Consider the following 22,892-nt stretch of genomic DNA (forward strand, 5'->3'; position numbering starts at 1 on the left):
TGTGACGTTCACCCAGTGGGTTTTGTGTGGGTGGTGTGACGGTCACCCAGTGGGTTTTGTGTGGGTGGTGTGAGGGTCACCAGTGGGTTTTGTGTAGGTGGTGTGACGGTCAGTCACCCAGTGGGTTTTGTGTGGGTGGTGTGACGGTCACCCAGTAGGTTTTGTGGGGGTGGTGTGACGGTCACCCAGTAGGTTTTGTGTGGGTGGTGTGATGGTCATCCAGTGGGTTTTGTGTGGGTGGTGTGACGGTCACCCAGTGGGTTTTGTGTAGATGGTGTGACGGTCACCCAGTAGGTTTTGTGGGGGTGATGTGACGGTCACCCAGTGGGTTTTGTGTGGGTGGTGTGACAGTCACCCAGTGGGTTTTGTGTGGGTGGTGTGACGGTCACCCAGTGGGTTTTGTGTAGGTGGTGTGACGGTCAGTCACCCAGTGGGTTTTGTGTGGGTGGTGTGACGGTCACCCAGTAGATTTTGTGGGGGTGATGTGATGGTCACCCAGTGGGTTTTGTGTAGGTGGTGTGACGGTTAGTCACCCAGTGGGTTTTGTGTGGGTGGTGTGACGGTCACCCAGTGGGTTTTGTGTGGGTGGTGTGACAGTCACTGATAATTCCAGGACATTTTCATTACTCCAAAAGCAAGCCCTGTACCTCTCAGCACTTGCTTCCCAAGCCTTGCATTCCATCCCAGGCAGCCACTCATCTGCTTTCTGTCTCTCTATATTAGTCTACTTTTGACATTTCATATAAATGGAATCAAGCAATAGGTGACCTTTTCTCACTGGTTTCTTTTTTTTTTTTGAGACAGAGTTTTGCTCTTGTTGCCCAGGCTGAAGTGCCACAGCATAACCTCAGCTCACTGCAACCTCCGCCTTCTGGGTTCAAGCGATTTTCCTGCCTCAGCCTCCTGAGTAGCTGGGATTACAGGCATCTACCACCATGCTCGGCTAATTTTAGTATTTTTAGTAGAGATGGGTTTCTCTGTGTTGGTCAGTCTGGTCTTGAACTCCTGACTTCAGGTAATCTGCCTGCCTCGACCTCCCAAAGTGCTGGGATTACAGGCATCTGCCACTATGCTTGGCTAATTTTAGTATTTTTAGTAGAGATGGGTTTCTCTGTGTTGGTCAGTCTGGTCTTGAACTCCCGACCTCAGGTAATCTGCCTGCCTCGACCTCCCAAAGTGCTGGGATTACAGGCATCTGCCACCATGCTTGGCTAATTTTAGTATTTTTAGTAGAGATGGGTTTCTCTGTGTTGGTCAGTCTGGTCTTGAACTCCCGACCTCAGGTAATCTGCCTGCCTCGACCTCCCAAAGTGCTGGGATTACAGGCATCTGCCACCATGCTTGGCTAATTTTAGTATTTTTAGTAGAGATGGGTTTCTCTGTGTTGGTCAGTCTGGTCTTGAACTCCCGACCTCAGGTAATCTGCCTGCCTCGACCTCCCAAAGTGCTGGGATTACAGGCGTGAGGCACCATGCCCGCCCGTCTGACTGGTTTCTCAGCATGGTGTTTTCAAGGTTTATCCATGTTTCAGCATGTATAAGAATTTCAGTCCTTTTTGTGGCTGAATACTCTGTCATGTAGATACATGTAGACACTTTTGAGTAGAGGATTTCTGGACTTGGCATTGTGGCTCACACCTGTATTCCCAGCCCTTTGGGAGGCCAAGGCAGATGGATCATCTGAGGCCAGGAGCTCAAGACCAGCCTGGCCAACATGGCAAAACCCCATCTCTGCTAAGAAAAACACCAAAAGTTAGCTGGGTGTGGTGGCACGTGCCTGTAATCCCAGCTACTTGGAGGCTGAGGCGTGAGAATCATTTGACCCTGGGAGGCTGAGGTTGCAGTGAGCTGCGATTGTGTCACTGCACTCTATCCTGGACAAAAGAATGAGACTGTGTCTTAAAAAAAAAAAGTAAGATTCCAGTGTGTTGTTACCACTTAGAAGATGGGAGCCAGGATGGGTGCAGCGGCTCATGACTGTAATCCCAGCACTTCAGGTGGCTGAGGCAGGCAGATCACCTGAGCTCCGGAGTTCAAGACCAGCTTAGGCAACACAGGGAGACCCTGTCTCTACAAAAATAAAAAAAATGAGCTGGACGTAGTGGTGTACGCCTGTAGTCCTAGCTACTGAGGAGGCTGAGGTGGGAATTACGCTTGGGTCCGGAAGGTCAAGGCTGCAGTGAGCAATGATCGAACCACTGCACCCAGGGAATGTCTGTCCCTATCATTTTGAGCACCTTGCCTCCTCTTGGCATTGGAGCCTAGAAAATTACTGATCCGCGCCTTAGTGTCATCTGTCTCGTTAATGTCAGAGCCAAAACAGGAACCAGCTTTGCCTGCCTGTGGGACTCGGCTCTTGCTCGTGGGACCAGGTTAATAGATTCCTTGGAAGAATGATCTAAGGAATTTGGACCGAATCCTGGAACAAGAAATAAAAACAGCTGCCACCTGTTAAGTTTTACTGAGCTTGGGCCCTGGCTAATAAGCACACTATGTAAGTGCCAGCTGCCCTTAAAAGCGTATCACGACTCGCGTTTTATCGATGAGAAAACAGGGTCCCACAGCGGATACACGGCAAAGCATATGGTTTTTATTTTTAAGCTGTATGATCTTCCAGGAAGTAACAATGAAATGGCGGTCCTGAGACCCTGAAAGTACATGGGCTGATGGCCAGATGGCAGGGCTATTTGGGTAGAGTGGGAGAGGCAGCTCCTTTGAATGGGGAGAGGGAGGAGCCAGGTGGCCACCTGGATGGAAGATGGTTTCAGGCCGAGGAAACTGCAGGGGCAAAGGCCTGGTGGTGGGATCGCGCCCCTCTAGGACATCGCTGAGAATATTGATGCGTGAGGCCAGGTCTTTGTGCTCCTGGTCGTTCACTTATCCAGTTCATTCCTGAAGTGTTTAGTGAGCACCTGCTATGTGCTAGCTACTGCCCCAGGCTTGTCCATGAGCTCCAGCGGCTGACCAGTTATGGCCACCTGCAGAGGGCCCGAGCCTGTCCCCAGGACCTGTCGCTGCTCCTGGATGATGTCTCACTCCGGGCATAGCAGTAAGCACTGGACGTTGTGCTTGCAGGTGGCCCTCTGCACATTTGCCGTCTACGTGACCATTGAAGAGAAGAACATCCTGGATGCCCAGAAAGCCTTCGTGTCCTTGGCCTTGTTCAATATCCTCCGGTTTCCCCTGAACATTCTCCCCATGGTCATCAGCAGCATCGTGCAGGTACAGGGGGAAGCTGGGGCGACTTCAGAGAGGGGGCCCAGGGGTTCCAGGCCACAAAAGCATGGAAGTTCCCCAGAGTGCAGCCTCTAGACTGCACTCTATATCCGGCTCCACGAGGCCCGGACCAGGGCTGCCGTGCTTTTGTCTGGTCGTGCCCGAAAGAAGGAAAACGCATTTGACTTCTTGACAGAGAACTTGCACTTGAGTATATGAAACAAGTTGAATCCAGCAAGGCTTTCCCATGTTCTGGAGCAGTCTTTCTGAAGTGCTCTGTTCTCTTCTGTTCTTCCTCCCCCATTCCTATCCTTTTTTTCAAAAAGTAGCTCTTGTTTGACATGATTGATTTTACAACCCACTGATAGGTCTTGCCTACCCACACTTTGAGAAACCCCAACCTTACGGCCGGACGCGGTGGCTCACGCCTGTAATCCCAGCACTTTGGGAGGCTGAGATGGGTGGATTACCCCTGAAGTCAAGAGTTTGAGATCAGCTTGGCCAAGATGGTGAAATCCCTCTCTACTAAAAATATAAGAATTAGGCCAGGCGCGGCGGCTCACGCCTGTAATCCCAGCAGTTTGGGAGGCCGAGGCGGGCGGATCACGAGGTCAAGAGATCAAGACCATCCTCGCCATGATGAAACCCCGTCTCTGCTAAAAATATAAAAATTAGCCGGGTGTGGTGGCACGCACCTGTAGTCCCAGCTACTCGGGAGGCTGAGGCGGAAGAATCGCTTGAACCCAGGAGGCGGAGGTTGCAGTGAGCCGAGATTGCGCCACTGCACTCCAGCCTGGCGACAGAGCAAGACTCCGTCTTGAGGAAAAAAAAAAAATACAAGAATTAGCAGGGCTTGGTGGTAGGCGCCTATAATCCCAGCTACTTGGGAGACTGAGTAAGGAGAATCGCTTGAACCCAGCAGGTGGAGGTTGCAGTGAGCTGAGATCATGCCCTTGCACTCCAGCCTGGGTGACACAGCAAAAACTCCGTCTCATAAACAAAAGAGAAAAACCCCAACCTTACCGCCAGGCATGGTGGCTCACGCCTGCAATCCCAGCGCTTTGGGAGGCCAAGGCAGGTGGATCTCTTGAGCCCTGGAGTTTGAGACTAGCCTAAGCAATATGGCAAAACCTCGTTTATACAAAAAAAATAAAATTAGCCAGGTATGGTGGTGTGCCCCTGTACTCCTAGCTACTGAGCAGGCTGAGGTGAGAGGATCACCTGAGCTCAGGAAGTCGAGGCTGCAGTGAGTCGTGTTCACACCACTACATTCCAGCCTGGGTGAAGGGAATAAGATTAGACCCTGTAGAAGTAGAATCTCTGAAATTCATGCCAGTGACTATGTAAGGAGGGGCAGCTTTCTGCTTTGTCACAGTTGGGCACTCTTGGAAGCTCCTGTCACTCTTCTGCACTATTTTCACGTTCTTTGCCTGAGCATTGCACATATCCATTTTGAAAACTCCGTTTCAACCACATAGACAAATCAACCTTAAAATTTGATAGTATAGCTCTGATTGGTCACTTTGTCAAAAACTAGATGCCCTTTTTATTATGAAAAATGTCAGATGTACACAGAAGTAGAATAGCTTGAAGCTTGTAAACTGGTATTGAAAAAGAAAAAAGGCCAGGTACAGTGTTTCACGCCTGTAATCCCAGCACTTTTAGAGGCTGACTTGGGTGGATCTCTTGAGGTCAGGAGTTTGAGACCAGCCTGGCCAACGTGGGGCTCTACTAAAAATACAAAAATTAGTCGGGCATGGTGGTGGATGACTGTAATCCCAGTTACTCTGGAGTCTGAGGCATAAGAATTGCTTGAACCCAGGAGGTGGAGGTTGCAATGAGCTGAGATTATGCCATTGCACTCCAACCTGGGCAACAGAGTAAGACTCAGTCTCCAAAAACAATAAAAGGAAAAAAGAAAAAAAGAAAAGGAATCATACAACATGAACCCCGTGTACATATCACTCAGATTCATTTTTTAAAATGCTAAACGCTATTCCTTCCTTCCTTCTTTCTTTGCCAAAGAATTTTAAAGCAAATCTCAGACCCCTTACAATCCACCCATAAATACTTCAGCCTGTATTTCTTCTTATGTAAATACACCACCATCGTCATGTCTAAGCAAATTAATAATAATTTTTTACGATAATACTCAGCCCTTGTCTGTTTTTTCTGGAGTCTCTCAGAAATGCCTGTCCCATTGGGCTGTTGGAATCAGATCTGTTGCATTTGCTGTTATGTTTCCAGAGTCCCTTTTCCTCCAGGCTAGCCCTGTGCCCTTCTCTTCTTATCATTTTTTTTTTTTTTTTTTTTTTTGAGATGGAGTCTCACTCTGTTGCCCAGTCTGGAGTGCAGTGGCATGATCTTGGCTCACTGCAACCTCCACCTTCCCAGGTTCAAGTGATTCTCCTGCCTCAGCCTCCCGAGTAGCTAGGACTAGCACAGGTGCACACCACCACGCCTGGGCAATTACATGTTTTTTAGTAGAGGCAGGGTTTTTACCATGTTGGCCAGACTGGTCTCGAACTCCTGACCTCAGGTGATCTGCCCGCTTCGGCCTCCCAAAGTGCTGGGATTACAGGTGTGAGCCACTGCGACCAGCCATTTGCCCATTTTTTCTGAAACACCTTTTGTGGGCTTTTAAAGCAAAAGAAAGAAGAATGAAAACCTGTTTCTTTTTTTTTTTTTTTTGTTCTAAAGCATATGCTGATCTAAGAAGTGTGGGGCCTTCGGAAATAAGGAAGGATGTGTGTCCCGCCACACCTAGGGAAACCCCTGAAAGTTAGCTTAGGTTTGTTTTGCAAAAATGCTTTTCAAAAGTAACTCTCCCCTGCCGTTGCTCTCTGTATAGGCGAGTGTCTCTCTCAAACGCCTGAGGATCTTTCTGTCTCATGAGGAGCTGGAACCCGACAGCATCGAGCGGCGGCCCGTGAAAGACGGTATGTGTGTGTTGGTTCTGGTTTCTGGAAGCGGCCGCCGTCCCATCTCTCGCTGGTCCTCCCTACTTGCTGTTCTTTTCCTTGGCCGCTCTCAGGTTTGACCCTGCCCAGCTGCTGGTCTGCGGGATCCCGGAGCCTGAGGAAGGGAAGGGAAGGGAAGCCCGGCCTCCTAGGCCGATGTCTTGTCTTATACCTCCCAGGAGGGTGAACTTGAACTTGTACTTTTGTTTTCTTGCTGAGAGGCAGCTGCTGGGCGAGGCTTCCCCCTGGGAGTCACTTTCCAGGGCTTTGACCTTGTTTCTATTCTGGGCTAAATGAGCGCTCTGGAGGCTGGCCCACCTCCACCACCCACAAGCTGTGTAGACTTAGGTCTCAGCCCCTGTTTTATCTAGATAAGGGAAATGAGATTATCTGTGGCTGAGTGTTATTTGGAATTTTTTTTGTTTTTTGTCAGGGTCTCATTCCATTGCCCAGGCTGGCTGGAGTGCAGTGGCACAATCATGGCTCACTGCAACCTTGAGTTTGTAGGCCCTGGTGATCTTCTTTCCTCAGCCTCCCAAGTAGCTGGAACTGCAGGCACACAGCACCATACTTGGCTAATTTTTTGGTATGTTTTGTGGAGAACAGGGTCTTGCCAAGTTGCCCAGGCTGGTCTCGAACTCCTCAGCTCAAGCAGTCTACCCGCCTCTCCCATTCCCTAAGTGCTGGGCTTACCAGCATGAGCCACTGCACCTCACCTTTTTTTTTTCCCCCAATATTAATTTTTTTTTTAGAGAGACAGGGTCTTGCTTTGTTCCTCAAGTTGGTCCTGAACACCTGGGCTCAAGAGTCTTTCTGCCTCAGTCTCCCAGTGTGCTGGGATTACGGGCATGAGCCACTGCACCAGGCAGTGGATTTTTATTTATTTATTTATTTATTTTTTGAGAAGGGGCCTCGCTCTGTCGCCAGGCTGGAGTGCAGTGGCACGATCTCAGCTCACTGCAACCTCCGCCTCCTGGGTTCAAGCGATTCTCCTGCCTCAGCCTCTCAAGTAGCTGGGATTACAGGCGCCCACCACCATGCCCAGCTAATTTTTGTATTTTTTGTAGAAACGGGGTTTCACCATGTTGATCTTGATCTCCTGACCTCGTGATCTGTCTGCCTTGGCCTCCCGAAGTGCTGGGATTACAGGTGTGAGCTGCCAGGCTTGGCCTGGCCATGGATTTTTATTGGCAGGTTTGTTTATTTTGTAGCTTGTTAATTTATCATTTCCCAGTTCATTCCCCTGTGCAAGGGCTCTTGTCAGCAACCATCTCTCCAGGCACTTAATAATAAATATTAGGCCGGGCACAGTGGCTGATGCCTGTAATCCCAGCACTTTGGGAGGCTGAGGCGAGTGGATCACGTGAGGTCAGGATTTCGAGACCAGCCTGGCCAACATGGTGAAAACCCATCTCGATTAAAAATACAAAAATTAGCCGGGTATAGTGGTGGGCACCTGTAATCCCAACTACTCAGGAGGCTGAGGCAGGAGAATCGCTTGAACCTGGGGGCAGAGGTTGCGGTGAGCCGAGATCACACCAGTTTTTGTTGTTGTTCTTTTGCTGTTTTTTTCTTTTTGTTTTTTGAAACGGAGTCTCGCTCCATTGCCCAGGCTGGAGTACAGTGACTTGATCTCCACTTCAGCCTTGGTGACAGAGCGAGACTCTATCTCAAAAAAGAATAAGTAAGTACTCATGGCAGTAAGTACAGTGACACTGTAACTTATAAAGCCCTTGCCGTGCACGTTGTGTTCCAAGGATATTAATGTACAAATTCGTCCATTACTTACCATGGCACCCCTAGAAGAAGGTGACGGAAACCCCCATTTTCCAGATGAAGAAAGTGGCCTCTGAAACTTGCCTGAGATTGCACAGCTGATGAAAAGAAGAGTCGGCATTCTCACCCACAGCCAGTCGGTAGAGCTGGTGTTCTTCCAGGGCATAGGGTGTTGCCTCACTGAGATTTACTGAGCACCTACTAAGTGCCAACCATTGTTGGAAGTGCTCTGTGTGCACTGACTCATAAACACCCCCACCACAGCCCTCTGAAGTCAATTGCATGATTGTCAGCTGTATTTTACAAATCAAAAAGTGAGGTACAGGCTGGGTGCAATGGCTCGTACTTACAATCCTAGCCCTTTGGGAGACCAAGGCAGGAGGATTGCTTGAGGCCAGGGGTTTGAGACCAGTCTGGGTAATACAGTGAGACCATGTTGAAACAGAAATTAAAAAACCAGGCATGGTGGTGCACCTGTAGTTCTAGTTACTTGAGAGGCTGAGGCAGGAGGATTGATTGATCCCAGGAGTTCAAGGTTACAGTGAGCTATGATCATGCTGCCGTCCTGCAGCCTGGGCATCAGAGTGAGACCCTATTTCAAAAAAGAAAAAAAAAGGCACAGAGAAGTTAAGTAACTTGCCCATTGCTACCCAGCTACGAAGTGGTAGCCTCAGGATTCAAACCCATACTGTCTGGCTCCAGAGTCCAATGAATGTTGTCAGAAGACTGAATGTGTGTAAATGTCGGTTATAACGTGTGAGCTGTGCCTGGCACCTCGCAGGCGCTTACGTGTCTTTAGAGGCACCTAAAACATTTAACACAATTGACATGGCACCTGGTGCATAGAAGGTGCTAAACAGATCGTGGGAGTTGTCACTTCTCCAGTGTGAGCGACACGATCTCATCATCTTTAGGTCAGTCCCTTGGAGTGGGATTTCTTATCCTGGGAGCTCCTGACATTTGGAGACACGTGATTCTTTGTTGTTGGGGACTGTCATGTGTGCTGTGGGAAGGTGAGGAGCAGCCCTGGACTCTGCCTGTTAGATACAGGAGCACCCACCCCAGTTTTCACCACCAAAAAATGTCTCCAGACATCGCCAGATGCTCCTTGAGGAGCATAGTTGCCTCCAGTTGAGAACCATGGCCCAAGAGGATGTGGCCTCCTCCTCCCAACATCCCTGGGCTGTGGGCATCTGGTTTCTGCTGCCCCAGTCTCCCACATCCCATCACATGATAAGGGAATGGTTCCATCTGCTCTGGGGTCAGATTTCTCTGCAAAACACAGGCTGAAATTTGCGGCGGCCAGAGGGGGCTTCTTGCTACTGAAGTTGTTCACAACTCAATGCAGGAAATCCCTGGGCCCCGGGGTGCCGCCAGCACCCCAACCCCTCCTTCCCGCCTTAATAGTGGCCTCCTAGGTGGTTGGGCTTTGTGGAATGTTTAGCACGCTCTAGCCAGTGGGGCCCCCTTGGCAGCTCTCCGCTCCCGAGCCTGACTTGTCTGCAACGTCTCTCGCCCCACTGGCTTTTCTTAAATTCCTTACATAGGAGCTCCCTGTTTCCTCATTCCACATCCTCTCTTTTGAAAGAGCTGAGGGAGAAGGTTAATCTAGGTTAACTAGGAACTTCCCGTCTCTGTAGGTTTTTTGTTTCTTTGATGCATGGAGGAAGTTACTTCTTCATTTGACAACTTAAACAGAAATACTCCTCTGTTATCTCTGGATGGTTTTACATAATTCAGAGAGTTGCTTTTATCTTTTTTTTTTTTTTTTTTTTGAGATGGAGTCTCACTCTATTGCCTAGGCTGGAGTGCAGTTTCACAATCTCTGCTCACTGCAACCTCTGCCTTCGGGTTTCAAGTGATTCTCCTGCCTTAGCCTCCCAAGTAGCTGGGATTACAGGCGCCTGCCACCACACCTGGCTAATTTTATATTTTTAGTAGAGACGGGATTTTACCATGTTGGCTAGGCTGGTCTCCAACTCTTGACCTCAGGTGATCTGCCTGCCTCGGCCTCCCCGAGTGCTGGGATTACAGGCGTGAGCCACTGTGCCCGGCCTGCTTTTCTTTTAAGTGAGAGACATGGAGTAAAAGGATAATAACGGTAGGAAAAGTGAAAGAAGACAGAGGTGCCAGGAGCTTTAGAAGCACGGAGCCGGCTGGGCATGATGTCTCACGCCTGTAATCTCAGCACTTTGGGAGGCTGAGGTCAGCAGATCCCTTGAGGCCAAGAGTTCGAGACCAGCCTGGGCAGCATGCCAAGACCCTGTCTCTACAAAAAACACAGGAAAAAAAAAATGAGCGGGGCATGATGGTGCTCATTCTGTAGTCCCAGTTGCTCAGGAGGCTGATATGAGAGAATTGCTTGATCCTGGGAGGTAGAGGTTGCAGTCAGCCGAGATAGTGCCACCACACTCCAGCCTGGGCAACAGAGCCAGACCCTGTCCCAGAAAAAGACGGAAACTCGGAGCCATATAATGTGGGCTTTGTCTCCAACACTCTCCCCTCCCCCATGCCCTGATACTGCACTTCCTGTTTTGTATCCTGTTTTTTTGCGTTAACTGTGACGGGTGTTTTAGAAAGATCCACCTGCTGCGATGTGTGTGGGTGGTGTGGCTGGGCAGGGAAGAGAGAGAGTACACGGGGAGAAGGGTGAACGACCTCCCGTGGAACCTCAAGGAGGGCCCAGTGGTGTGATGCGGGCCACCCCGGTGGTGAGAGCTTTGTATGTGGACACCACCTGTTTCCCACTGACCTCGGCCGCTGCTCGGCCCTCCCAGCTGGGGCTGCCCTGGACCTGCCTGAGAGGCGCCAGGGCGTCCAGAGCATTGAGTAACCCCCGTGGGGTCCCCGCCTCTGGAGTCGTCTTGGAGATGAGCATCTGGATGGTGCAACTCCGTCTTACAAGGACAGCCTTCCTGCCGTTTCCTTCTGCTTTCTGGGTCTGAGGCTGCCTCCAAAACTGCAGGTTGGGGTTCTTCTTTCACAACCTGTGGCTGCTGTCACCAGATAATGCCTGGTGCCATTCATGTCGAGCGTCTGGGGTGGAACCTCTTGGGCAGAAAAAGAGGGTGTTCTGCTCATGCGGAGTCCCACAGCTCAGCCTGGGTCTGACGTGTTGTCTCTGTGCTCTCTAGGCGGGGGCACGAACAGCATCACTGTGAGGAACGCCACATTCACCTGGGCCAGGAGCGAACCTCCCACACTGAATGGGTAAGCCGGGACATGGACACGTGATGGCGTGGAGAGAGCCACAGGGCTTTGGTCAAAGGTGGGTTTGAATTCCCACTGCACTCCATCTCTGTGACCTTGAACAACTCTTTGCCCTTCTGAGCCTCAGCTTACCCGTCTGGAAAATTGGTCCAGGTACACCTCCTTGGGCTGTCTCGAGAAGCAGACACAAAGGTGCCCGGCACAGAGGGTTCCCTCTGATTATAAGTCAAAGCAGCCTTGGACAGCTAGGCTTAGAGAAATAGGGAGTTTTTGACTCCCATAGTGGGAAGTTCTGCTTTCAGGTATGGTGTGATCCAGGGACTTTGCCATCGGAACTTTCTGCATATTCTCTTTTTTCCACTTTCTCCTGGGCTGCTTTACCCTCACGCATCCTATCCCCATGTGATCGCAAATGGCCCCAGCAGCTCCCACTATGTGTCCTGCTGGTAGGAGAGCTGCCTGCTTCTTACTGACCCAGATTGGGTCCTGTGCCCTCTCTGAGTCAGTCACTGTGACTGCAGACACTGAATGTGTTGACTGGCCAGGCTCAGTCGGAGGCTGCGATGCTGCTGAGCTCCAGTGCTCCTCAGCTGCCCGGCCCACCTTTCTCATCAGCTCTACCCGGCACCCCACACGCTACAGTCCTTACCGGTCCCAAGCACGTGGTATCTAGGAAGTTGACCTCATCCCCAGGCATCTTGTTAAGCACCTCTCATTCTTTTCTGACCAGAGGCCTTGATCAGCAGCTTCTTGAGGTCCTCTAAAGGAATCCACAAACCACAGGGGCAATGGGGCCCTTTTAGAGGTTTAGCTTATGCCTGGGTAGCCAGATCACTGCCGTGTTTGGTCATGTAGGAGACAAACTCTCCAGAGAAAAGAATCTGTGTAAAGCTTGCATTGACAATTCATGGTGAGACTGCATACTTAGGAAGTTCTTCCTTATGTCTAACTAAAATCCTGCCTGCTTCAGCTGTAGCTGTTCTCTCTTGTTGAGCCCCACAACTAATCTGGATCTGTGTCCCTTTCCTGACCAAATGGTTTTCCTCTTCCAGTACCTTCCTACCATGGGCCCCCAGAACCTTCTCTAACCCTTTTCTCTCGTCAGCCTGTAAGAATGTTTCAGTCTCACATGGGTAATGGCAGGTACTGTCTCACTGGGCTCCGGCCCTCTCAGGCCCCATAATCCTTCCCTCCCAGCTTAGGAACAGAAAGCCTGTAAGTGCCATCACGCAGCAGTGTAGTAAGAATGAAACAGTCGGCGACAGCAACAACTATCAGCATTTCCACTAATACTGTGACATCAGAAGGGCAGCAGTTAAAAAGCATATTCCGCTGGGGGCGGTGGCTCACGCCTGTCATCCCAACACTGTGGGAGGCCCAGGCGGGCAGATCACCTGAAGTCTGAAGTTCAAGACCAGCTGGTCAACATGCTGAAACTCTGTCTCTACTAAAAATACAAAAATTAGCTGGATGTGGTGGTGCCCGCCTGTAATCCCAGTACTTTGGGAGGCTGAGGTGGGCAGATCACTGGAGGTCAGCGGTTTGTGACCAGCCTGGCCAACATGGGGAAACCCCATTTCTACTAAAAACACAAAAATTAGCTGGGTGTGGTGGTGCTCATCTGTAATTACAGCTAAGCGAGAGGCTGAAGCAGGAGAATCACTGGAACCTCGGAGGTGGAGGTTGCAGTGAGCCGAGATCACGTCACTGCACTCCATCCTGGGCCACAGAGTGAGATTCTATCTCAAAATAAATAAATAAATAAATAAGTAAGTAAATAAATAAATAAAATAATCTGGGCTGCAGAGTGAGACTCTGTCTCAAAAAAAATGCATAAATAAATCACATAAATAAAAGCACATTCCACGTAAGTGATTCCAGCAAAGCCTCGGGTGTGCCGCCTTCCCCGGGAGATTGGAGACGCTGCTCTGTCTATGCCGCGGGCACTGGCCATGGTGTGGAGCTGTCCTGCTTCATGTAACAGACTGTCTTGGGGGAGAATGTGGAGCTTATTTTATTTTGCTTTCTGCTGTTTGTTAAAGGATGATTCCAACAGAGACAACTTCCTGAAATTCAACTCAGATTTATTCAAGTCCATCTCCCTTTTCGACCCTTCGGTGGCTCCCGCTGGCAGAGGTCAGGTGTCTTAACACAGCGTCCTTCCAGGGCATCTTTCCAGGTGCTGCCAGGCCTGGCCACCACCCACCTCAGCGCCATCTCATCCCTGTTCACACCCCATGCCATCACCCCTTTAAACCCTTCTCCCGCGCTCCCCGTGTTTCTGTGTCTGGGACTTTCCTGCTTTTCTGTCAGAGTTTTTGTTTGTTTGAGACAGAGTCTCACGCTCTTGCTCAGGCTGGAGTGCAGTGGCACAATCTCTGCTCACTGTAGCCTCCGCCTCCGGGGTTCAAGCGATTCTCCTGCCTCAGCCTCCGGAGTAGCTGGGACCACAGGTGCCCACAACCATGCTGGGCTAATTTTTTTTTTTTTGTATTTTTAGTAGAGATGGGGTTTTACTATTTTGGCTAGGCTGGTCTTGAACTCTTGACTTCGTGATTCACCTACCTGGGCCTCCCAAAGTGTTAGGATTACAGGCATGAGCCACCGCGCCTGGCCCCAGAGTTTGTCTTGAGGTGTCCTCTCTTTTCAGACCTTGCCTCGTGCCCCTAGTGAAGTGTCTGCCCCTCCCTCAGCTTGGTGTGACGAGATTCCTCAGGTCATTCCCTGCCTCTGTTCTCTGAGGTACACCTGTCACCTGTCTTACACACGGAGGCCCCCTGAGATGGGTCACTGAACTGAACTCAGCAGTAGAAACAGAAGGAATGCTGAGGCCTTCGGTGCTTAGGACAGCCCTGCCTTCTGTCTGTCTCTCTCTTTCTCTGCTTGGGGTAAATTGAGGCTTGGTGGGCAGGGGCATCAGCCCAGCAGGCCTCATCCAGCGCGACTGAGTAAGGTGTGTGGTGTCGTTTCAGCATCACCTTCTCCATCCCGGAAGGTGCCTTGGTGGCCGTGGTGGGCCAGGTGGGCTGTGGAAAGTCGTCGCTGCTCTCGGCCCTCTTGGCTGAGATGGAGAAAGTGGAGGGGCACGTGGCTATCAAGGTAGGACGGGGACCAGCGAGGAGGGGCGGCGGGAAGCTAGTGGCCTCAGGAAAAGCTCAAGAATGATGCCGTTTCTTTTGACTATCCCTGTGCCAGAAGTGGGAGCAGAACCATGTCTTCCTCCTCCTCCTCCATCTTTCTGTCTTTCTCCCTCATTCTTTCTGTTCTGCTCTGTGTCATCCTAGAAGGCAGGATTTATCATTTATTTCCATCTGTATCACACTTAGAATAGTGCCCAGTATTGTTTTTTTTTTTGAGACAGGGTCGGGCCCTGTCACCCAGGCTGGAGTGCAGTGGTGCGATCTTAGCTCACTGAAGCCTCTGCCTCCTGGGTCCAAGCGATTCTCCTGCTTCAGCCTCCCAAGTATCTGAGATTGTAGGCATGTACCACCACGTCAGGCTAATTTTTACGTTTTTTAGTAGAGACAGAGTTTTACCTCGTTGGCTAGGCTGGTCTTGAACTCCTGACCTCAAGTGATCTGCCTGCTGCAGCCTTGCAAAGTGCTGGGATTACAGACTTGAGCCACCACAGCCGGCCACTTAATAAATATTTAGTAGACACATGAAGTCTCCCTGTGGTACGTGGCCTGTCTCTCCTTCCCTTGCATCTCTGCCTGTCATTGAGTATCTCTGGTCTCTTTGGGTCTCCCTGGGTTGTTCTTTATGGAATCTCTGGGTATCTTTTCTTATAAATACAACAAAATAAAAATGTTTATGTGGTTGGAATATTTTATTAGATCATTCTTTAAAGGGAACAGTTTAAATTTTTAGTGTTTGTTGAATTCTTCATACGGGGCTAAAAGAAGACTACAGTTTTACTGCTGATAGTGTACTTTGAATTAAGTTGAAATTCCCCAGGAATGAACTTAAGAGGCTGCTTTACAGGTCAGTCCCACTGGAAATCAGCAGCCTTGGTGTGCATTTAGTGTGTGCTCATTGAAGGCTTTTCCTAGCATAGCAGTACGGCCCTGGAAGTTTTGTTACCATCATTTCCAGGAGTGTAGTCTGCAGCCAGCTCATCTTGGAGGAAGATTGGGAGATAAAGAACCCCAGGCTTGGCTGGGCGCGGTGGCTCACACGTGTAATTCCAGCACTTTGGGAGGCTAAGTTGGGTGGATCACGAGGGCAGGAGTTCAAGACCAGCCTGGCCAACATGGCAAAACCTCATCTCTACTAAAAAATACATTAGCCGGTTGTGGTGGTAGGTGCCTGTAATCCCAGCCACTCAGGAGGCTGAGGTGGTAGAATTGCTTGAACCCAGGAGGTGGAGGTTGCAGTGAGCTGAGATCGTGCCATTGCACTCCAGCCTGGGTGACAGGATTAAGACTCCATCTCAAAAAAAAAAAGAACTCCAGGTTCAAACAAGCTTGGGAAATAATGCAGACATACTCTGACCCCTCCCTCTTGGAGATTTATAATAAACATTAGCAAATTAAAGGCTCTGATAAGTCCTGCAATGAGAAAAAAAATTCTATTAACTGTTTAACCTCATGTGTCCCAGACATACTTGCCTGCACCTCTTTAGTGTCTGTGCAACTGCACATTTGTCGCTTGAAATCTGCCTTTGGGAATGTCAAGTTTATGACTTCGTTTGTTTCAGACAGAGTTTTGCTTTGTTGTCCAGGCTGGAGTGCAGTGGCGAGATGTCAGCTCACTACGACTTCCACCTCCTGGGTTCAAGTGAATGATTCTCCTGCCTCAGCCACCTTAGTAGCTAGGATTACAGGCACATGCCACTACCATGCCTGGCTAATTTTTGTATTTTTAGTAGAGGCAGGGTTTCACCATGTTGACCTGGGTAGTCTAAAACTCCTGACCTCAAGTGATCTGCCTGCCTCAGCATCCCTAAGTGCTGGGATGACAGGCATAAGTCACTGCTCCTGGCCTAATTTGTGATGTTTTTATTTCCGAGCAAAACCCTTTCTTCGGTATTTATACAATGCCTTTAGAAAGTATACATTGTGGTTGGGTCCAAACTCATGACCTTTAGCTGTTGTTTTAAGAACTGTTCTGTCATTACTTTCAAGTTCCTGCCATAAAAGACGATGAATGAACTATGAGAGCTAGATTAATGGAAGAAAATCCCACATCATCGTGGGATCCACATGGCTTCCTGTTTTCTTAACCCCAGGTTTCTGCTATCCCTGCACTGTTGTCATTTCAGGCCAGATAATTATTCATTATTGGTTATTTTTCTCTGGTAAGAGGAGTGCTAGAACTGTGTATAAAGTGTTTATCTTTTCCCAAATGTTTTAATTGGTGTGGTTTGTATATATTATGTCTGAATTTTTTGTGGGTTGTTTGGTAAGGCACCTATGTTGACATTTTGGCTTCTTATAAGTTAGGATATTCAAGTCCGCAGGTTAGTTATTTATCTGAGAATTTAGAGTAAGAATCAGGGCACCTGGGACCTGCTGTCAGCTTTGCCCTCTCTAGAATCATTATCTTATTCAAGAACCTTCTGGCTGGGCATGGTGGCTCATGCCTGTAATCCCAGCACTTTGGGAGGCTAAGGCAGGTGGATCACCCGAAGTCAGGAGTTCGAGACCAGCCTGGTCACCATGGTGAAACCTTGTCTCTACTAAAAATATAAAAATTATCAGGCCTGTTGGCACGTGCCTGTAATCCCAGCTACTCAGGAGGCTGAGGCAGGAAAATTCCTTGAACCCAAAGGCGGAGGTTGCAGTGAGCCAAGATTGTGCCACTGTATTCCAGCCTGGGCGACAATGAGACTTCATTTAAAAAAAAAAAAGAGGCCGGGCGCGTTGGCTCACGCCTGTAATCCCAGCACTTTGGGAGGCTGAGGCAGGTGGATCACGAGGTCAAGAGATCGAGACCATCCTGGTCAACATGGTGAAACCCCGTCTCTACTAAAAATACAAAAAAATTAACTGGGCATGGTGGCGCGTGCCTGTAATCCCACCTACTGAGGAGGCTGAGGCAGGAGAATTGCCTGAACCCAGGAGGCGGAGGTTGTGGTGAGCCGAGATCGCGCCATTGCACTCCAGCCTGGGTAACAAGAGCGAAACTCCGTCTAAAAAAAAAAAAAGAAAAAGAAAAAGTCTTCAGGGGCGTCCCATTGCCCTTCCGATAAAGCCCCTGCTCCTCACCATGTATAGGCCCCTTACTGTCCGTGGTCTGCTTTCTCCCAGTCATCCCTTCACAGGATTGATCCGTGCTCCTGTCGCAGTGGCCTTTCTGTTCCTTGAATGTGCTAAGTACTCTTCAGCTCCAGGCCTTTGCTTGTGCTTCTCCCTCGGACTTGAATGCTCTTCCCTCTTCTCCTCATGAAACGGACTCAATCTTCACTTTTTGGTCCTTGTCTAAAAATAGGTTTGGGCCGGGCGTCATGGCCCATGCCTGTAATCCCAGCACTTCAGGAGCCTTAGGCGGGGAGGATCGCTTGAGGCCAAGAGTTCGAGACCAGGCTCGGCAACATGGGGAGATTGTTTCTACAAACATAACAAATGGATGGAGAGAAAATTTTTAACTACTTCAGCGTTTTTATTAGCAAAATACAAGAAACAAATATCCTTACTCTAGCCTTTATTCTCTTGCTGTTTGTGATGCATGACATTAAATGGAAATAAAAATAAACCTTTGAAATGGATGCTTTGATGTAAGAGTATTTGCTTTAATTTTTAGCAAGGATATTTTCTCAAGGATCCTTCCCTGATGTCCCAAACTAGGGCAGTCTTTATTTTTTATTTTTTTGAGACAGAGTCTTGCTCTGTGGCCCAGGTTGGAGTGGTGTGGTGTGGTGCAGTCTCAGCTCATGCAACCTCCGTGTCCTCCCACCACAGCCTCCCAAGTAGCTGGGACTGCAAATGCACACCACCATGCCTGGCTAATTTTTCTATTTTTATTACAGATAGTGTTTCTCTATGTTGCCTAGCCTGGCTTTGAACTCTTGGTCTCAAGTGTTCTGCCCAGGTTGGCCTCCCAAAGTACTAGGATTACAGGCATGAGCCACTGTGCCTAGTCAAGTTAGACACTTTTTTTTTTTTTTTTTACTGAGATGAGTCTGGCTCTTGTTGCCCAGGCTGGAGTACAATGGCATGATCTTGGCTCACTGCAACCTCTGCCTCCCGGGTTCAAGTGATTCTCCTGCCTCAGCATCCTGAGTAGCTGGGATTACAGGTGGACGCCACCACACCCAGCTGATTTTTGTATTCTTAGTAGAGATGGGTTTCACCATGTTGGCCAGGATGGTCTCAATCTCTTGACCTTGTGATCCGCCATCCTCGGCCTCCTAAAGTGCTGGGATTACAGGCGTGAGCCACCTTGCCCGGGCCAAGTCAGGTTTTTAAAAAGTGTCATGTGTCTTTCTCTCTTCGCATCCACTGTAACTGTAATCAGGTAGTTTTTGGTGATGCCAGGGACTTCTGCTCTTGGGAAGCAAGGGTGTTCATCACCACTGGAGGCATGTAGGTAATAGCTAGCTACTAAATAAGCAACTGTAATCTCATCAATGAGGAGATCAACTCTTTAACTCCTGGTATTGGAGTCAGTCATTCGCCTGGTATGTGTTCTGATCCTAGCCCTGGCGCCTCTTGTCCTTTGTGACTCAGTTTCCCTCTTGTCAAAGCAGTAGGTGTGATGAAAATGACTTGTGAAGTGAGGCCCTCCTAGCAGGAGGGCGGGCTGTCTGCTGTGTTGTTGATGAAATCTGTCTGTGTGTCTGTCTCATCTCTCTCTATTCGCATGTAGGGCTCGTTAGCCTATGTGCCGCAGCAGGCCTGGATTCAGAATGATTCTCTCCGAGAAAACATCCTTTTTGGATGTCAGCTGGAGAAACGGTATTATTAGTCCATGATACAGGCCTGTGCCCTCCTCCCAGACCTGGAAATCCTGCCCAGCGGGGATCGGACAGAGATCGGTGAGAAGGTCAGTATAGTTTCACCGCTGGCCCCTGGATCAGTCAGCTGTTGCTGACTAACACCCTCACAATGTCAGTGGTTTGTGAGTTGACTGCAATCAGCTGACCCGGTGGGGCTCAGCTGGGTGGTTCCACTGCGGCCTCAGGCCAGCTGAGCTTGGCTCCAGGCCGTGGGTGTGGCTCAGGCCTCCCTTACAGAGCTTCTTGCTGGGGACTGGGTGAGGGGTCAGCAGCTTTCCACAGGGAGGCTTTTCTCATGGTAGGCCCCCCAAAAAGCATGCAGTGCCCCTTAAAGGACACTGTCCCTTACACCCACAAAGCAAGTCACTTGGCCAAGCTCCAAGGCAAGGGACCGGAAGGGAAGCACATACTACCTTTGTGGTCACATGACTACAAAGTTATGTGACAAAGGGCTTGCTGTTGGGAGGAGGGGTGTGGATTCAGATGCCCACAGTCCCTGTCAGAACAGCCATAATAAGGAGAATAGCACGTTAGCTAACACTAACTGAGCATTTTCTCTTTCTTTTTATAAGACAGAGTCTTGCTCTGTTGCCCAGGCTGGAGTGCAGTGGCATGATCTCTACTCACTGCAACCTCCGCCTCCGAGGTTTAAGTCATCTTCATGCCTTAGCCTCCATTTTTTATAGGTGCGTATCACCACTCTCAGCCAGTTTTTGGATTTTTAGTAGAGGTGGGGTTTTACCATGTTGACCAGGCTGGTCTCCAACTCCTGACCTCAAGTGATCTGCTGGCCTCGGCCTCTCAAAGTTCTTTTTTTTGAGATGGATGGAGTCTTGCTCTGTTGCCCAGGCTGGAGTGTAGTGGCACAATCTTGGCTCACTGCACCCTCCGCCTCCTGGGTTCAAGTGATTCTCCTGTCAGCCTCTTGAGTAGCTGGGACTACAGGCACCTGCCACCACGCCCAGCTTATTTCTGTATTTTTAGTAGAGATGATGTTTCACTGTGTTGGCCAGGTTGGTCTTGAACTCCTGGCCTCAGGTGATCTGCCCACCTTTGCCTCTCAAAGTGTTGGAATTACAGATGTGAGCCACTGTGCCTGGCCTATAACTTGAGCATTTTCTGTGTGCTGGGAACTATGCTAAATGTTTTACACGTATTTCCTCCTCACAGCAAGCCCATGGGTGGAATTTGTTGTTATACCCAGGTAATCATTGAGGAAAAGGAGGCACAGAGAGGCCAAGTGACTTGCATGAGGCCACGCAGCCACAGAACTGTGGAGAGCATGGTTCCTGTGTCCATGTTCTTACCTGTTCGTTTTGTCATCTCTAAAAGAGCCCTTCTCTGTTTTTCTCACCACTGCAGTCCCTCCCTCCCTCCCTCTCTCTCTCCCCCTGTGCTCCAGCCCCCAGGTTTTCCTGCTGTTCTTCAGCAACCCCGGCCCCTGCCCACCTCCCCACCTCGGTCTGAGCCTTCCAGGCCTGGGGTGCCCTCCCCTGCTGCTTGCCTGGCCGCTTGGCTCTGGAGCCCGTGGCAGTTGTCTGGTGTGTCCCTTGTCGGAAGACTTGGAGTGCAAAGCACTGGCCCATTTCTGTTTTCAGTTATAAGCCAGGGGCTCCATTGGCTTTCTTACTTGATGAATGATTTTTAAAAATTGAAGTAAGTCTACAGCTCCTTGGAAAAAAAAAACCAAATTATTGGCTGGGTGCATTAGCTCACGCCTATAATCCCAGCACTTGGGGAGGCCAAGGTGGGAGGATTGCCTGACATCAGGAGTTCAAGACCAGCCTGGGTAACATGGTAAAACCTCATCTCTACAAAAAAATACAAAAATTAGCCAGGCATGGTGGTGTGCGTCTGTGGTCCCAGCTACTCGGGAGACTGAAGTGAGAGGATTGCTTGAACCCAGGAGGTGGAGATTACAGTGAGCTGAGATTGTGCCACTGCACTCCAGCCTGAGTGATAGAGTGAGATTCTGTCTCAGAGAAGGCACCTGGCTGCCAGGATCCCCGCTCAGTGCATGGGAGCTAGGGTAGGCATCTCAGGAGGGGCCAGGCGGTGACCCAGTGTGTGTCCCCTTGATTTCCAGCCATATAGGGAAATGATATTGACTTCTCTGTCATGATGGGAGCAGGCGCTGCTGCCGGTCCATGCGTTGTCCTTCCTCCTGGTGATGGACACAGGCTGGATTTAAGCGTCCCCAGGTTGGAGCTTGATTCACATGTATGTGGCCTTGCTGGGCAATGACAGATCCAGAGTAAGCTGGCAAACACGGCAGCCGTTACCAACGGCAGCAGCAACAATAGCATCACCCCATCCACCTGCGCCTTCCCTGAGACTAAGTGATCCGGGCCTTCCCACCAGCCAGCAGGATTGGGTGCCACCGGCCGCCCTTTGCTGAGCGCTTGCTATGCACCACGTGCCCTGCCCAGCACTTCACGGGAAACTCGCACTTTCTCCTTGGCCCGCTTTACAGATGGGGCTAAACCTGTGCCTGTGGTTCCTTCCTTGCTGCTGGTGGAGCTGGGGCTTGGCTTCAGGTTTGTGTGGGCAGGACCTCGTGCCTTCAGTCTCTCACTCAAAGAAGAGGAGGTGGGTGGAGCCCTTCAGGGCCTCCGCCCTGGGCTGGTGGTGTCCTGAGCAGGCCCTATGTCTGCCCGCCTGCCCACCTCCCTCCCTCCCTCCCTCCCTCCCTCCCTTTTTCTTTATTTCTTCCTTCCTTTCTTTTCTGTCTCTCTCTCTCTCTCTCTCCCTTTCTATCCTTTCTTTTTCCTCCCCTCCCCTTCCCTCCTCTCCGCTCCCCTCCCCTCCTTTCTTGACAGGGTCTCATTCTGTCGCCCGGGCTGGAGTGCAGTGGCCTAGTCATGACTCACTGCAGCCTTGAACTTCTGGGCTCAAGCCTTCCTCCCACCTCAGCCTCCTGAGTAGCTGGGACTACAGGTGCACACCACCACACCTGGCTAATTTTTTATTTTATTTTTTGTAGAGACAAGGTCCCCTATGTTGCCCAGACTAGTCTCAAACTCCTGGCCTCAAGCAATCCTCCCACCTTGGCTTCCAAAATTCTGGGATCACAGCACACCTGGCCTGCTTCTACATTTCTTGAGTGTCAGGGTTCCGCAGGAAGCCCACTCATCTGCCATGTCTCTCCCCAGGGCGTGAACCTGTCTGGGGGCCAGAAGCAGCGCGTGAGCCTGGCCCGGGCCGTGTACTGCAACTCTGACGTTTACCTCTTCGATGATCCTCTCTCGGCAGTGGATGCCCACGTGGGAAAGCACATCTTTGAAAATGTGATTGGCCCCAAGGGGATGCTGAAGAACAAGGTGCCTGCTGGCGGGGCGGGGGGCAGCTTGGCGTCGGGCTGTCTTGCCCTTCGGTTAAGTCGGGATGTGTCCCCTTTAGGAGTCCTTCGCTTTCATTGGCTTTTTTTGTTTTTAATTGGACTTCAAAGAACACGTTTCTCATGCTTCTCTTGGAAGCCGTCCGAAGGCAGCGGCCTGTACTTGTCTTTATAGGGATAAGTCTTCCATGCAGAGTTAAATTCATTGCTTCTGTGTGGCCAAAGGAAGGCTCCCTCCCTGAGTAAGTCACAGGGCTGGCTTCTCGGTGGGGAATCCTACTCTGAGACAGTGCCTGTGACCTAGCAGGCTGCATTTTCTTACTTGCAGAGGCCGCCGTGGATAGAGGGGTAGGAAAATTGCCACAACACCTTATCGTGATAGAAAAAAGCTCCTGTGTTCTTTTCATAGGGCAGTTGTGGTAATGGGTGCACACTGGCTTTTTTCCCCCTGATTA

At 50.0% G+C, this 22,892-nt stretch overlaps 1 protein-coding gene across 1 annotated transcript in view; it reads left to right on the forward strand.

Annotated features, from left to right (window-relative positions):
- The first annotated feature begins 2,407 nt into the window (after positions 1-2,407).
- Positions 2,408-22,892, forward strand: part of LOC110567495 (multidrug resistance-associated protein 1-like) — a 70,865-nt gene continuing 50,380 nt past the window's right edge. The window contains 6 exon segments of the mRNA XM_064366599.1: positions 2,408-3,221; positions 6,067-6,154; positions 11,086-11,161; positions 14,134-14,260; positions 18,971-19,147; positions 22,253-22,420. Of these exon segments, the coding sequence (XP_064222669.1) occupies positions 2,970-3,221; positions 6,067-6,154; positions 11,086-11,161; positions 14,134-14,260; positions 18,971-19,147; positions 22,253-22,420 (888 nt within the window). The 5' untranslated portion in view covers positions 2,408-2,969.

The sequence above is a fragment of the Aotus nancymaae genome, unplaced genomic scaffold, assembly GCF_030222135.1.
Source record: "Aotus nancymaae isolate 86718 unplaced genomic scaffold, 86718_ANA_hifiasm-v0.15.2.pri h1tg000064l_1, whole genome shotgun sequence".
In the NCBI taxonomy this organism is placed as follows: Eukaryota; Metazoa; Chordata; class Mammalia; order Primates; family Aotidae; genus Aotus; species Aotus nancymaae.